The sequence below is a fragment of the Staurois parvus genome, unplaced genomic scaffold (assembly GCF_062004578.1).
Source record: "Staurois parvus isolate SC_StPar_1 unplaced genomic scaffold, SC_StPar_1.0 ptg000818l, whole genome shotgun sequence".
In the NCBI taxonomy this organism is placed as follows: Eukaryota; Metazoa; Chordata; class Amphibia; order Anura; family Ranidae; genus Staurois; species Staurois parvus.
The window spans coordinates 9,767,262-9,784,750 of NW_028318614.1; the positions used below are offsets into that span (position 1 = coordinate 9,767,262).

General features: G+C 40.5%; 1 protein-coding gene across 4 annotated transcripts in view; it reads left to right on the plus strand.

Annotated features, from left to right (window-relative positions):
- Window positions 1–17,489, plus strand: part of SYT7 (synaptotagmin 7) — a 529,323-nt gene that overhangs the window by 304,068 nt on the left and 207,766 nt on the right. For all 4 annotated transcript variants that reach the window (XM_089655043.1, XM_089655044.1, XM_089655045.1 and 1 more), the window contains exon 3: window positions 3,860–3,942. In XM_089655043.1, coding sequence (XP_089511169.1) covers window positions 3,860–3,942 — 83 coding nt within the window. The remainder of the gene's footprint in view (window positions 1–3,859; window positions 3,943–17,489) is intronic.

Here is a 17,489-nt window from a genome sequence, read left to right on the forward strand (position 1 = left end):
TCGATTCAGTTCAAATCAGGAGGCATACATTGCCACTGAATCACTTTTACCCTGTTCTTCCTAAATGGAACAGTGGCCTTAGATGTGTGTTTTGGATCATTGTCATGTTGGAAAAGTGCACAACGACCAAGGGCACGGAGTGAAGGTAGCATCTTCTCTTTGAATATAGAGCAGTACATCTGTGAATTCATGATACCATCAATGAAATGCAGCACCCTGACACAAGCAGCACTCGTGTAGCCCCACAGAAGGATACTGCCATCACTATGTTTCACTGTAGGCACCATGCATTTTTCTTTGTACTCCTCACCTTTGCGATGCCATACAGTTTTGAAGCCATCAGTTCCATAAACATTTATATTGGTCTCATTACTCCACAGTCCAGAGTCCCATTAGTCTTCTTCTTTTTCAGCATGGTCCCTGGCAAATTCTAGGTGGGCTTTTTTTGCATGGGCTTTAGGAAAGGCTTCCTTCGTGGACAACTCCCATGCATTCCATTCCTCTGCAGTATACGCCGTATTGTGTCTCAGGAAACAATCACCCCAGTTGGGCTTTCTACTTCTTTAGTTAACTGCAGTGAACTTGCATGGCGATTTTCTTCAACCCTTCTCATCAAAAGATGTTCCTTTTGAGGTGTTAACGTCTGTGGATGGCCTGGACATCTCTGTGAGATGGTTGCAGTTCTATCTTTGTTAAATTTTTGTATCACCTTTGCTACAGTATTCTAACTGCTAAGTAAAGCTTTGCTGATCTTCTTGTAGCCTTCACCTTTCTTGTGTAAAGAAATTATTTCCTCTCTCAGGCCCTGTGACATTTCTCTCTCATGTGGTGCCATTGCTGACAGCATGAAATGGAAAGCGGTTTTCTTTGTTAAGTAATGCCCTTTTAGAAACAACTGTCTGCTGGATACCTGTTTAATGAATAATTAGACTCACCTGTAGTTGAATTCCTGTTAATTAGGATTTTGTTGTCTAAAATTTAGCTTTGCTCCTAAGACTTTCTTTGGGGTGTATTCATTTTTGCAACATAGTCTTGAATGAATTTGTTAGGAAAAATACTTTTTTGTGTATGCAAATAAACAAATCTTGTTTGCAATCAATGGCCCACATTTGTGGGAGTATTTTGAATTATAGTGACCCATAGAAAATGTGGATACTGAAAGGTAAATAAAGGTTTTATGACAAATCTGTTGGGGTGTACACACTCACACACACACACTATATTGCCAAAAGTACTGGGACACCTGCTTTTACACTCACATGAACTTTAATGGCATCGCAGTCCTAGTCCATAGGGTTACATATTGAGTTGGCCCACCCTTTTGCAGCTATAAAAGCTTCAACTCTTCTGGGAAGGCTGTCCACAATGTTTAGGAGTGTATCTATGGGAATGTTTGACCATTCTTCCAGAAACGCATTTGTGAGGTCAGGCACTGATTTTGGACAAGAAGGCCTGGCTCACAGTCTCTGCTCTAAATCATCCCAAAGGTGTTTTATTGGGTTAAGGTCGGGAAATTGTCCAAAATCTCTTGGTCTGGTGACACCTTAAGAGTTCACTTCACTGGCACTAAGGGGCCAAGCCCAACCCCTGAAAAACAACCCCACACCATAATCCTTCCTCCACCAAACTTTACACTTGGCACAATGCAGTCAGGCAAGTACCGTTCTCCTGGCAACTGTCACACCCAGACATGTCCATTGGATTGCCAGACAGAGAAGCATGATTCGTCATTCCAGAGAACACGTCTCCACTGCTCTAGAGTCCAGTGGCAGCATACTTTACACCACTGCATCCGGAAGCTTTGCATTGCACTTGGTGATGTAAGGCTTGGATGCAGCTGCTTGGCCATGGAAACCCATTTCAAGAAGCTTTCTATGCACTGTTGTAGTGCTAATCAGAAGGCCACATAACGTTGGGAGGTCTTTAGCTAGTGACTCTGCAGACAGTTGGCAACTTCTGCACATTGTGCGCTTCAGCATGCGTTTACATGGCCTACCACTTCATGGCTGAGTTGCTGTTATTCCCAGATGTTTCCACTTTGTTATAATACCACTAACAGTTGATTGTGGAATATTTAGTAGCAAGGAAATTTCATGGATTGCACAGGTGGCAAGCTATCACAGTACCACGCTTGCATTCACTGAGCTCCTGAGAGCGAACCCATTCTTTCACAAATGTTTGTTGAAGCGGTCTGCATGCATAGGTTCTTGATTTTATACACTTGTGGCCACGGAGGTGATTGGAATACCTGAATTCAATGATCCAATGATGATTTGGAGGGATGCCCCAATACTTTTGGCAATATAGTGTGTGTGTGTATATATATATATATATATATATATATATATATATAGTTGTTGATGTACCTTAGCTATACAAGGAGGGTAAATATCTGGGTTTAGTACAATTTTAATTTACAGGCTACATTCCTACATTACATTCAGTACACAATACAGAAATTTTACACCTCATTTGGTATGTGTGTATATGTTGAAAAATATATTTTCCCTACAGTTTTATTAAAAAGCAGCACCTCTAGGGCCAAATAGTACAGTGAAGTGTTTTTGTATGAGGTATAAAGTGCCCACTTTTTACATTTTGCATCAGGACTCCTTTGGCTTTTAGTCTCAGCAGTTTTTACCTCTATTCAATGTATTAATTGAAGGGAAAAGGTGGACTCTCCTTATCTTCTAAGAGGGTCTCAGGTCAATGAAAAGGGAGATTAAGCTTCAGATAGTCTGGGTATCCCTAAATATGCACAACGGGATCTGTAGTATTTGGCAATGAATTGTTGGAACTGTGAAATTTTGATTCCAAGGGGTTAGATATCAGCATTTATAGTTACAATGTAAATATGATTAATGTGAGCTCTAGGATGTTGTTTGTCAGACAAAGCCTATTTTGTGTAAGACCTGAACCCTGTCACATGATGCGTTTTCTTCGCTTACCCCGTGTTGTTTAGCCCTGTGTAATGTTCAACCTGCTATCTGGCAGTGGGTCAGGGCAGTGGGTAGAGCACAATAAACACTTTGGGGTTTATTTACTAAAGGCAAATAAAGTGTGCACTTTGCAAGTGCATTTGCTTAAGAGGTCAGTGAATTTGGCAAAGCTCTGCTGACTTCCATAATCCAATCATGTGTAAGCAAAATGGCTGCTTTTGTATTTTGAATTTTGCATGTGTTTGGGTAATCTTTGTAAAGCAAAACTTTAACTCATTTACTACGTTTTGGAGCTACTGCTCTTGCAGAGTGCACAGTCTATTTGCCTTTAGTAAATCAACCCATTTCCGTATGGACCTTTCTGTCAAATGACCTTTTAAGAGTAAATTTGTAGGATTAGTTCAGTATAAGGTACCAGGTGAGAATAGTGTAACATTCAAGTTAGATTTACTATTGGATATACTGTAGGTTAGAGGCTGAGTAAACTTGGGGACACAATTCAGTGTCAACTTGGCTTTGACAAGAGGAGGTGTCACAATTGGTATTTTAACAATTACTGCTATTGTTCTGTATATGTTTGTCTATAAAGATCATCCACCAGTGACCCTAGCTTTGAGTAGTTAAGTAACATTTCCTTTCTGTGCCTGAGCTCCATTTTCATAACAATAGGAAATTTTACTACTTATATATTTTTATAATAACTTTGTCTTGTGAAAGGTGTCCTTTTCCTTAGGCTACTTCATTAATTCATTCTTGTATAACATGTCCACTGTAAGACAGAAATATAACCTCTTTCTCAAGGGATACCATTGCTTTTTGTTTCAAGCTTGTTATAGTTTTCTATGTGTTAATTTTGATGGAGTATTTACTGGAGATATTGAATATCTTTACTGAAGATACTGTTCTTGCTTTTTCTCTAGGGCAAACGCTACAAAAATTCTCTGGACAATGTGGGGACTCCTGACTCTAGCCGCGGTATACGCAATGAGAAGAAGGCTTTAAAGTAAGTATGATATTATACTGGAGGAATTTTAAAATGGTGCCTTTTAAAAACCAGAGGAAACCCTAAAATGAAACCAGACACAGATTGTTTTCTAGCATGAACAACTGCCCAGTCACAGGCTGTGGACCAAACCTAAATGTCTTTCCCTCTTGTGTTAAAGTAGCGCCCTCCCTCAATCCCCACAGTAACCGTGTTACATTAAGTCAAGCTTGAATAATAATTCATATGACATTTTTTAGCTGCATACCATGTCATTTTTCCCTACAATGTCCCAGGCCAATACATCTGAACACCCTACCTGTGGTAACGTAACAGTTGAACACAACTATCAACAAAATGTTCCTTTTTTATCAACTTCAACACTACATTAAAGTATACTCTTACTGACTCCCTGTAATAGGACATCGTCTGCATATAAACACCTTCAGTAACATATAAACTGCATCGTGGAACACTTAAGAGGTGTGCTTTTTAGTCTGGATAAAAGAACAAATCTTATGCAAAGGATCAAAAATCAATGCGCTTTTTTTTGCCATTTGGAAAACACAGCAAGAGAAGAGGTCCGGGAACTAATTTTATTGTGTGAAACCATTTTGGAGCTTTCTATGTTCTTTGCCACTTTTCTTTTCGTCTTACACTGTCACTGTTCTTCTCCACCCCTCTCAACAGGTGTTTCTTGTCTCGCCTATTAAACGAAAATTTGACTGAAATCGATCACACAAAAAGGCTTTTTGTCTCAGCATTTTCCACTGAGACCTTTTGTTTCTTCGCTTGTGAACGCAACATAAATGTCTTGTTATCTTTCTCCACACTGAGTACAGTACAAAGTATTTAATCAGCTTTTGTCTAATCTTGGCTGATTCCACTTTTCCCGGCTATACACATATGGATGTTTATATTTCGCACATAATGGGTTTTGATTAAATGATATTAAAATGCTCTATAATATTATACTGGAGGAGATGTAAATTTTCTTCCATCTGCCACATCATTCTTAGGACCTTTTGTTCCACTGCCTGAGGAAATATGTGTTATTATTAAAGGCACACTAACCAGACCACTATGCATCAATCAGAGACAGAGCTTCCCCTACCAAGTGGCACACTTAGGTGGCATCTTCCAACGGCAATGTTAGCTGAGGTTCTTACTGTGCCTCATGGACATCTGCCCTTGTTAACATAGACATATTACTAAAAATTGAAACAGCTGTGGGAAAAACAGGCTTATTTTTAGAGAAGTGGAGGCATTGAAACAGCTGAATCAGGCAAACATAATATAGGAAAGCTTCTGATTTCAGAGATCAAATCTGTCTACTCTTCTTTTCTTTTCCTCTTTTCTTCTTATATTTCTAAATGCAGAATATGGACTCTTTCCATTTAGGTTATGCCCTGCTGTGATATAACTTGCATTCTTTCACTTTGGATCATGCCCTCAGGTTATTTCATTACAATTATTGTGACACTTTTGGAAAAAAGTTAGCAGAGCTCTGGGGGGAGAAAATATGCCTCCTGACATAATTTACTCAGGGCTGTGCAACTCTATAGACAGTACTTTTAGAAACAATGGCATTTGACACATTGTGTAATGCTGAAAGACAGTATACTGAAGTTGACATGGAATGATGGTGGATATAGTCAGCTTCACCTTGTGGGTGAACAATATTTTCCCCACAGCCATTCATGCCTAATGTAACTTTAGGCAAAATCAAATATTACCCCTCTGTAACATACTGTAGTTTTACTACTTGTTCACTCTGCCAGTGGAATCATTATTTTCTGTAATAGGGTGCAAGCTTTGTGCATTCTGAAGTAAAAACAACATTGTTGTGGGACAGGGTATCCTTTGATGAACATTTTGGACTATGAGTATGCTATAAGTATGAGACCATTAAATTAAAGCCAAATCCCAGCTACCCCTAAAAAGATATGGCAACTTTTTTTTTGGAAAATTTTAACCATGTGAATAAAAACTAACTGTGGTAAGCACCCGTGTCATTATGTGGATTGTGCCAACCCTGTAACTAAAACATTTGATAAACAGTTTGACCTGTTCATGGAAGTGGAAAAACAATCCACTGATAGGATCAACGGGTACTAAAGCTATGTAACTGGGAACTCAGAAAAATAAAGTACACTGTTAATGCTATTGACTGACTGCAACAGAGATGTCATTTTTTATTTTGGCAAAAGTTACAGTACACTTTAAAGCAGTGGTAAACTCTGCCATTTTGTTTTTATTATTGGGCCCATGCAAATTTATGCCATTATGCGCTAGTATGCACAGCATACTAGCACATTATGACAGACTTAAGTCAGCCATACATGAATATAAATTCAGCTGGTTTAGCAACCCTGTCAGGTTTTTCCAAATCGATCAGTGCCGCCATGGTATAGCCGGCAGCACTGAACAGTGTATTCTGACAACGGGAAGTCTCCCGAATGTAGGAATACAATACCTTAGCGGGAAGAATTCCTCTATCAACATTAAGTGTGTGGATGAGGAAATCAAGTCATTTTTTTCATTCACCCTGTTTGTTGAACAAAAAAAAGACTAATGCCTTAGCGTTTAAATGGAGTCCTCCAGTGCTGGGTTGTCATCGCTCCCTGCCTGTCCATCTTAACCTAGTCTCCCTTCTGAGTTCGCACTCTCCAGCTGGTTGAATGGCCGGATCGCAATGACGTCACTCCAGCACATGGTCACGGGAGTGAAGACCACAGCATGGTGTTCTCTGCATTCAGGGCACACTCAGTGCAGAGCGCTCTATGCATGTGTAGTTCTGTCATTGGCTGGAGGACTAAACGGTGCAGGTTTAGGAGATATTCACCATACCTACACGTTTATATCTAGAGTTTACTACAACTGCAAATACTTTTTCCAATGTAGCTAGATAGATAGATAGATAGATACTGTAGATAGATAGATAGATAGATAGATAGAAAGATAGATGTGATGCTTAGCCTTTAAGAAGTTCCAACCTCTTTCACGATCCATACAATAGAAGTATGATCAGACAGTGAACACCTCCTCACTTCTTTCCAAAAGACTTCAAGAGGAAATAGGAAACACATTCTGCATACATTTGTGCTGACCAAGTAAGAAGGCAAAGGAAAAGTTTACGTCCCAACACCAGTTGAATATTACAGACCTGACAGTGCCCTCAACTAGAGCATTGCCCAGGTGTATGTGTCACCCTCATGAACCACATCCTTTGTAAATGGGTCCCTGAATCTCAACAGGTCCTTGTTCAGTTGTACTGTCTGTACAATTGAAGTACACGCTCCTGATAAGACTGTATACCTGCAATGAAAACCCACAGACTATGAATATAACTTCAGTAACTGTTGTGCAGTAACATTGACCCATGCTTGAATGAAATATATGATTTTAAATTCAGCATGCCCTCATAGAAGATGCTCAGTCTATGCTTAACATATACCTTCAAAAATATTAGAAAAGAAGCAGAAACCATGTGGGGGTTTGCCCTGTAATATTTATACCACATGAAAACAATGGTAAAATGAAATGAAAAAGCAAGGAAATGTGTTCTTTTGATGTCTTCACATATTTTCAGGAAGCACATACATAATTTAAGGTTTTTTTAGATGTTTATGTTACAGTTACCTTTTGTTATGACTTTTACATTTTCCATTTTCCTCCAGGGCTCATTCACATGGGCGCTCCACCTCATACACCATGAAGACAACTTTGTTGACTTTTCTGTCCAGCACTGAACTGCATGCCAGCAGCCCATATTAGTGAATGGGGCATGCATCGCTGTACAGACTCACCTGCACAGCTGAGTTTTACCGATACGCAGGGATAGATGAATGGACCCCATCACAGAGCCTGTACATCCAGGGCCATGCGCCTGTCCCTATGTATCTGTCATACATGGCTGTACGGGCAAGTCCGTACTGCCGATGCTTGTTCATTCACTAATATGGGCTGTCTTCACACAGCTCAGCGCTAGAACAGAAAAGTAAACAAAGGTGTCTTCATGATGTACAGCGTGGAGTGCCCATGTGAATGAGCCCAGCTGTATGGGGTTGTATGAGTGATCATGTGAGTGAACCTGGCCATAGATGGTGTGATGTGGGGTGATTAGACTCAATGTTGTGAGCGTTTCTAAGTGAGTCCATGTCAGTCTGAACTCCATTTTTAAAGTAGTAACAAAGTTAACCAAAAAAAAGGTCCCCCCTGCAGGTTTAAGCCGTAATCTGCTATGTCTTAGTATGCATACAAGAACATTATGTCAGACTTACCTTTAGATTCCATCTTCACCCAGTCTTCTTCCGGGTTAGCAGGCTCTGGCCATTTAATTGGCCGAGCGCATGTGCATGGGAGTCACGGCTGTGGCTCAGGGCTCTGAAGGGGCATGAGCACAAATGCACAGGTGATGTCACTGACTGCTGCTCACTAGAATATCTCCTAAATGGTGCACGTTTAGGAGATATTCATTTTACCTACAGGTAAGGCCTTGCATTGTAAGAATAGGTAGAATTTCAAACAAAATTGCATAGCAAAAGAATGTTCTAAGAAAGTTTGCTTGTTTTTCTAATCATTAGTGGGATTAAATCGATGTTTGTTTTTGACCGCAGTGATGAGAAAATTCGAAGGACCAGGATGGAAAATTTTTCTCAAATGAACACATTTCTAACAGAGCATGTAGTTTTCATTCAGTAAAGCCCATTCATTCCAAAATCAAATGTTAAAAGCAAACAAGATTTTTCAAGTGACATTTGAATATCATGAGCATGTTCTGAACTTTTTCATACTAATTTTCTTAAGGCTTTCCTAAGGCTTTTCTTTAGAATTTTTGTTCAACTTTCTATCCATCTATGGCCAGCTTGAGTGCTTATTGTCTTTTTATGTAGAGATTTGTAGATTAGTCACTAGAAGCAGGGCAGGTTGCCTACTATAATGACTCTGCCCAACCTCCTAACCAGTGTTGAAATAAGAACACAGCCATTGCAGAGTAGGCAAAAGAGCTTGCATATGCATTCAGCAAATATGGCTGCCCCATGTACATAAATTAATACAAACTTTATATAGAAACAAAGGGGTTGATTTACTAAATCTGCATAGAAGCTAATCATCTTCCAGGTTTTCTTGTGAAAGCTTAACCCTAAAGTTTTTTAAAAGGTTAACACACATTAAAAATATTATTTGCAGTACATCAAGCTGATCTAAAAAAACATTGAAAAAGCTATACATTCCCATTTAAGTCCCATAAATATGTTTGAGTTCCTCCCCTTTGTCACTCTATACCTGTCCCATGTCACTCTATACCAGCGAAAAAAACGCTGATTGTTATGACTATGAACAAGGGAGATATTTATTTCACTGTTCTATTTTTCATAAAAATGTGTTGTTGCTGTTGAGTTTTCACAGTTGCAGTGAAATATTCTCTGGCTCAGCAGTGACTTGTTTTAGAGAATAAATTGTGCAGAGGATTTAGAAAGAATAACTGTACTCTGAATTGTCATAAGTATGAAAGGATAATCTGTCCTGATTTTAAATTGCAATGTGAGGCTCCGTGCAGGCAGTGATATTCTAGGGGCACAGCAGCATCCTCTGCCTATAATGGAAAACTGTCAGCTCTCTTCCTCGTCCATCTCATATCCATATAGTTGTGCCAGCTGACACCTTGCAACATTTGTCAATCTATTTTCACCTCTTTCAGGTTAGGAGATCCATAGTGACTGTTGTACAAGCACCACATTCATTTTCCAGTACAATAGCATTCCAGTTTTAAGCATGCAGGAAGATAACTACAAGAGGCAGTGGTAAATCAGAAAAAGTTTGATTTTCATCAGATTCGTTTTAAAGAAAACTAATCTGCTTGATAAGCAGGGCTTGGATGGACAAAGCACAAGATAACCATTGGATTAACAACACGGTGGGGAATCATTGTAATGAGTGAGCCAAATTTCTATTTGTGTTAAATAAGATAAATCAAATCACTCTATCGATAGAGGAGACACCATTCAAAGGGACGTTATCTGCCTGCTAACTTCTGGAGGTATTTCTCTTCTCTTAAACGTTAGTTGGAAACCACTCTGAATTCCTCTGTGATTTCACTTTATCTGCTAATTTTGCTCTGACAATCAAATTCTCCTTGCCTTTTATATGGTGAGCTTTAATTTTTGTTACTTTCACCGAGTAACCAAATTCATTGATGGACGCTTCAGCACTTATCCATCCAATAATTGGCTGTCAGGCTGTGGAAGTTTTTTTTTAGAGAGCAAATTAGTACTGTTACTTATGTGACAGCATTCTATACTAGTTGATTTGGCTCAAAATAATGTATTATTTTTCAGTCTTTTTTTTTCTAAATATTATTGGCTTGCTCTATATGGATATTGGTGCTTTTTTCTTCTTGCATTGAAAATAGAATCTGTATTTGGTCTCCATCTGTAAACCTAGGCCTCATTCCATCCTTGACAGTACTGTATTATGTGTTTACTTTGACCGACATTTTACCCTACAAGCTGCGCTGAAATTTTCTTGTAATGCATTCATCGTGCTTTATGTAAAAGCCTTTGTATTTCTTTATTGTGAAAAAAATGTCAAGGTTTGAGTATTGTGGGTTTAGACATCAGGGAAGAGACAAACACTTCAACACTGAAATTGTGCTCTGTTCTATGATGAAAACTGGGTTATAGTAAAGTATTGTGATGATTTTAGTGGCAATAATTAATTGAAGGAGACAAACTAATATGTATGATAAAGATGGTAACTGTTGTAGATTAATAGAGAAATGGATGCCGCTCTGACCAGCCCAATGAGTCAGGTGTATGATATGGCCTCAGCCGCCGCTCCGGTCACTGACACCCACTGACACAATACGCACTGCCATGGCTGAGGCCATCTCATACACCTTTCTCATTGGGCTGGGCAGAGCGGTATCTGTTTCTCTGTTATATTGGAGCTATTTGAAGCATTTTAGGATGTCGGCTCCCTCCTTCTGTACACCGGTGGGGTGACTTTCTTTTGCTTCCCAGCTTGGAGCGGCGCCACAATTTATCTCTGCAGATTTTTGTAGATTAATATTTAAAGTGGAACTTTACCCACAACAACTTGATAAAAAAATTATGTTCTTTTAGCAAGGAAAATACATTCCATATTAGTAATTATGCTACCAAATTTAGTGCGTGCCTCCAGCGTTGCTACTGTTTCTTCTTGCTGGAGGCTGCCACTCTGCTGATGTCCAGAGCCCCTGAGTAACAGTAAATCTTTAGACTGTCATCAGATCAGCCTGTACATTTTCGGTACAGTGCTTAAGAATAGAGAGCGATTGAGCATGTGCAGAGCAGGGTAATACAGTGCATTACTGGATTTTAAAAAGAATAGGCACTTATTTTTAATGTTTTACAAAGCTATACCTGAAAAAACAGCCAGCCTGAAGAGATCTAGCAGCACTTCATTCTTTGACTGAAGTTGCACTTCAAAGCAGAATGCTTCTGAGTCCTGTTCTCATCTAAACTCAGTGCATAACCAAACTTCTTTTTGAAAACCAGCTTCCCATTAGTGGAATCAGAAACTGATCACTGACAGAGGAAGAGGAATGCACAGAAATGTGTTAATCTCTAAAACAATAATAATTTAGGGGTTGAATCTTGTAAGCAGGTGAATCCTATCAATGGTAATCATTAAAGTTTAAAGTGATTCTAAACCTTTTTTAATAATAAACATGTTATACCTACCTGCTCTGTGCAATGGTTCTGCACAGAGCAGCCCTGATCCTCCTCTTTTGGGGTCCCCTGCCAGCTCTCCTGGCTCCTCCTTTTCGGCTAGTGCCTCCATAGGAAGTCTCTTTCTATGGGGGCACACATGCTAGCTTGATCCTGAGGCATGCTTACTGCGTCCATAGACACAGACAGAACAGCTTGGCCCTGCCCCAATCCCTTGTCACAGGATTTGATTGAAAGCAGCAGGAGCCAATAGCTCCCTCTGCTGCCTATCTGTCCTGTGAGGAGAGAGAGAGAGCAGAGAGTGATGCTGCCCTCAGGAACAGCACTGGATCGAGATTGGGCTCAGATAAATATTTAGGGGGGCTGAGGGGATCCTGATTACAGGAAGCCACTTCCTATAGGGGTACTCATGCGAGCTTGATCCCAAGGCACTTTGCCTGCGTCCATAGGCACAGACAGAGTGGCTCAGCCCTGCCCCCAATCCCTTGTCACAGGATTTAATTGACAGCAGCAGGAGCCAATGGCTACCTCTGGTGCCTCGCTGTCCTGTGAGGAGAGAGAGACACTGCTCTCGGGCACAGTTCTGAATCAAGATCAGGGTCAGGTAAGTATTTAGGGGGAACCACTTTAACTCTTGACTTGTTTTCTTTATAGTTTTTGATGGTAGTGATTTTGAAGGAAAGAGTTATAATTTGCACCAGGATTATAAATAAGCTCACTCACAGGTCCCGGGCAAGTTAAAGAAGGTAATGCATGACCTATTCATTAGTGGACATACTACATATGTAGAGTATTAGTGTAGATAAAACATAATGTTTTCCTAAATAAACACTGACATTGTAATCATTGATCCTGGACTGTGAGTGTGGATAATGCATTGCTTTTTCACAGATAAACACTTACTGCGTACTTTCCACCTGTCACTACATTGTGAGTATGAATATTGCATGGCTTACTTATATATAAACAATCACTGAGTACTCACTGCCCATCCCTGGATTTGAGTGCAGCTAATTCATGCCTTATTAGCAAATTACCACTCTCCGAGTTCTTACCACATGTCCCTGGAGTAGCAGTGGGTGGAAATAATGATATATATAGCACCCCATGAGGCTTGTACCAGCTAATTAATCCAACATGTAGACACAAGAAGGGGAAAAATTTGTTAAGAAAAATTCTAATTCTTTATTGGGATATCAAAGTACAAAAATTCACAAAGACATATAACCGTCCCCCCTAAATGGTGGGTGCACATGGTCTGGGAGGTTACGAACTGTCAGCCAATCACATCAACACGTTTCGCCAATAGGCGTAACTCAGCTTCCTCAGAATGTGCCCTGTTCATTCACAGTGTTCAATGCATGTTAATTAGGACAACGTTGTCTTGTTTTATGGTTATTTCTGTGGTGAAGGAATGTGGTTTTGCCATTTAGAGGGGAGAGTTATGTGTTTTTGTGATTTTTTTTGTATTTTGATATCCCAATAAAGAATTAGAAATTCTCTTAACAATTTTCCCCCTCTTGTGTCCACATGTTGGAATAATTAGCTAGTACAAGCCTCGTAGGGTGCTATACAACCCTTTTTCCCTGGGTGCTTTCCTAGGGGCTGTTTTTTTCATGAATGTTTAACTTCCTACCCCCACACCTTTTTTCCAGGTGAGCAGACAGCTGCTTATATCATATATGTGTTACCACAGTAACAGAGTATTTATCTAATTTTTGTGAGTGGAAATATACATTTCCCACTCATACATTAGCTCCCACTGAGTTTACACCACGTGTGCCTGGAGTGTGAGTGTAGTGCATGGCCTATTTAACACTAAGGGGAGTAAGTTCAGGCAAATGAAAAAAGAATGCTTGGCGAGCATATTAATGTCATCTGTATGAAGCACCTGTGTACATGTACCCATTGTATACATAATCATATACCACATCCCTAGAGTTTTAGTGAAGGTGAGCATTGCTTGAAAACCCTATTGCACTATCATGGTGCATACATGGCTGATTGTTTAGAAGCAATGTGACCAGTGTAAGCATCAACTGCAATTGGACCATGTGCATGATAATGCAGAATCAATGCTAAATACTGTTTAGCATCAAAATTACTTGCTAATACACAGCCATCCAGTGTGTCAGACCCTGTGATTATTTCATGGGTGTTCCAAATATTACCAAAGGAAAGGAAATTATGTTTCCACAATGTCAATTTCCTATTGTAATATAAACCAGATTAAGGAGAAAAATTGCACATTTGTCTCAACAGTTTAGGAATCTGAGTATCAATAACCTTGCTGCCTCTCTCATTCTTTGCTCAGAGTATGAATTTGAATAATACTATGCATTCATATAGAAACAATCTCTGATTTATAGTATGCAGATGGATCCTGTGCATTCATTGTAGCCATAATACACATAGATTAGGATTACTCAAGGCCTGGTGTGTCCCAGCCTGTGATTTCTGCTCTGGAGAAAATATTTGACCTTGAAAAGCCTGTATCCCTTCACTGACCTGCAAACAGCATGTTCTCAGCTATCGCAGAGGGAGTGCAGCTTCCCATCCTTTAAGATCTGAGCATTGGGACAAGAAGATAATATTTTACACACACGTTGCTTATTTCCCTAAAGAGACACAGGCTGCCGCTTCTAAAGCTCTTAGTCTTATCGCTCAGCTCTCTACCACCTTCTTAGCGGAGGCCTCTTTTGTTCAGCTATGTCAAAGCAAGAGTTGGGATCAGATACGGACTGGTGAGAATATGCTTTGGGTGTGAGCAGGAGAGGGGGTTATTAATTAGACCATGATTTCCAGAGGCATGTGTATAAAGGACATAAGGCGGCCTTATAGCACATCGATTCTTCTTCTTTTGTGTCCCCTGTGAAGGTCAAGCTGTCACTTTGTTCTGAATGTCTGCGTGTCATCAAGGGTCTCATGCTAAGAGCTCTCCTCAATTGAGCATTCACAGCACCTAATTTAGAACTGCAACCTAAAGCAGTGTAGCCAAGCAGGCAACTGTTAACTCTCTCTTCTCCAGAGGAACATTAAAAAGATAAGATGAGTGTACATTAACCTTTCTGTTATTGTTTTCTAGCAAGAAGGTGAGCAATGTCAGATCTCATGAGCAGAATTTCAGTCCTTATCAAGGCCATAGCTAGCAGCAATCACACCCATGCCCCTTTGGCCTTCACTTCTAAATAGGTATTGGCTTTGCCCTTGACCCAGACATGTTACCTGAGCAGGAGGTGGTAGTTGAGGATGTTCCCTCTCCTTATAAGGAATCAGATCAGGAAGCTTTTAGATACCCTAGCTACCATTACTGACACTGTGCACTCCTGCTTAGTATTAGAGTAGCCTGAGTCTGCTCACACCAAGGTATCTAGCATGGGATCCCTTAAATTGCCTAAACCAGCTAAACATTTTCCAGTTCAGTTGATGGTAGAGCCTGTCTTGTAAGGGGATTGGCCACATTCATAGAAAATGTTTACACTCTGCAGTAGCCCACAAATGTAGACGGTTCCTGTGGTAAATCCTTTTTTGTCTTCAAAACATCATTGTGCCTCCTGTGGATGATAATCCCATGTTCAAGTACCCAGCAGACAAGAGGTTAAAGGGCCCTCTATAAATCTCTCTTTTCTTTGGTGGGCCCCACCAGGCTTCAATGCAGTCTGCCAGACCATTGCTGTCTGGACTAGTTCCATCATACCAAATGCCTCAGTCTACAGTCATATCTTTCACCTATGACTTTTCCCTACTGCATGAAAAGTTGGCAGACACTCTTTGTCAGATCTCAAATATGAGTCTTCGTTTCATCCACTTGCATGCAATCCTTTGGAATAAATGCTGGTCAGCAAGGAGTTTCCTTGCAAGAAGTTACTTGAAGGAGAATACCTGTTTGGTACCTCCTTGGATAAGTAAATCAGGATGGTTAGAGGAGGTAAGAGTACTCTTCTCCAAAAAAGAAGGCTTGCACCTATACTGGAACCTACTTTCACAAGAAGAAATGGCTCTCCTACCCAGCCAGGGTTGGTTCCATAGCTTTTTTCTGACGATGGGGTGCCTGCACATCTCAGAGTGGAGTCACTTCTGTAAGACTACTGGCCACAGAAATCCTTAGATGCTTGGGTCGAGTGTCCTTTCCTTGGGCTACATACTGATTTTTCACACTCTGGCTCTTCTCTGCTTCATTCTTTCAAACTTGCCTCTTTCCCCATTACAGCTGGTGGACTTGCTTGCTGCTGTCCATCAGCTCTTGTCTCATTGGGTCATTACCCCTGTACTAACAGAACATGTTCCAGGCTTCTACCACCTTTTTCATGATTCCCAAACGAAATAGAGCCATCAAGCCTATTCTGGATCTGAAAACTCTCAACTTGTTCCTGCAGTTGTAAAAGTTTAGCATGGAAACTGCCAGGTCAGTCCCTACCTACTTCCTACCTGGGGATTCATGTTTTCGGGTACCTGGATGATGTACTGTTAGCCAACATCTAGCAGACAGTGCAGACACTGAATCTCAGAGCAATTTGCTTGTTCCTTCAATGATAGAATCCTCTATTGTGAGTACATCTGATGAGAACTTATTTGAACAATGTCATAGCTGTGGCCTATATCAACCATCAAGGAGGTGTCAGAAGTCGCTCCCCTCAAAATCAAGTGGACTTGATCCACTGTTGGGCAGAATGGTGTGTTCTGGTCTTGTCCACCATAAAATTGGTCAATGGACTTTCAGATTCAACAATAAACTAGACATGTTTGCTGCCAGGTATAAGGACCCTTGGACTTTTGCAATGCACACACTGCTGACCCTGTGAGATCATTTTCACCTGATCTATGCCTTTCCATTTTGCTATATTCTTTCTCATCTGCTTCACAGGATTGAGATGGAGGGCATCCTGGTGATTGTCATCACATCAAATTGTCCCAGGTGGATGTGGTACTCAGACATATTCAGACTCAGGGCAGACTCTCAGTGGACCTTTCTGGATCTTCTGCCCCAAAGAACAGTGTTCTAACCTGCTTTTCGGTCATTGGCTTTAATAGCATGACTGTTAAAGCCACTGTCCGGAGAGACAGGAGCCAATCAGACTCAATCATCTCAATACTCTTAAGGGCAAGGAAACCAAGTTAATGCAAAGTCTACCACTGCACATGTAAGGCCAATTTTGCTGCAAAGGGAACTGGTCTGGAATAGCATGCAGCTTTGAGTACCATTAAGGAACAAATCTCAACTATGGCTGTTCTATTTCAGATGTCCTTGGCCTCTCACTCCTTTGTTCAGGGTGTCACATACACCTGTACCTAAACCTGTAAGTGATACTCCCTTGTATGACATTACTCACAAGGTGGCCTTTCTTGTTGCTGTCACCTCTGCACAGAGGGTCTGTGAGTTAACGGCCTTGACCTGTAAGGAATCCTTCCTAATGTTGCACTATGTCAAGGTTGGCTTAGACCTAAACCCTTCTTTTTCCCAGAAAGTGGTCTCCTTTTTCCACCTCAACCAGAAGATTGTCTTTCCTTCCTTATGTCCTGCTCTGAAATATTCAAATTAATTTTCAATCCACTGGCTTGACATGCTACACACTGTGAGCTCAGCTACTGCCTATTTCAGGCACTCAGATTTCCTTTTTGCTCTTCCTGAGGGTTCCCTCAGGTTTCTGCCTGCCCCTCACTCCATCTTTGCTAATTGGATCAGACAAATTATCATTTGAGCTTATGGTCTGAAAGATAGGGTTACTCCCTACCCTTCCTTGTTAAGACACACTCTACCAGATCTGTGCATCCTAGGCTTTTGAGCATCAGGTCTTTGTTGACATATACTGTATGTGCTATGCTGTTTAGCATTTTTAAGATGTCACAGGAATT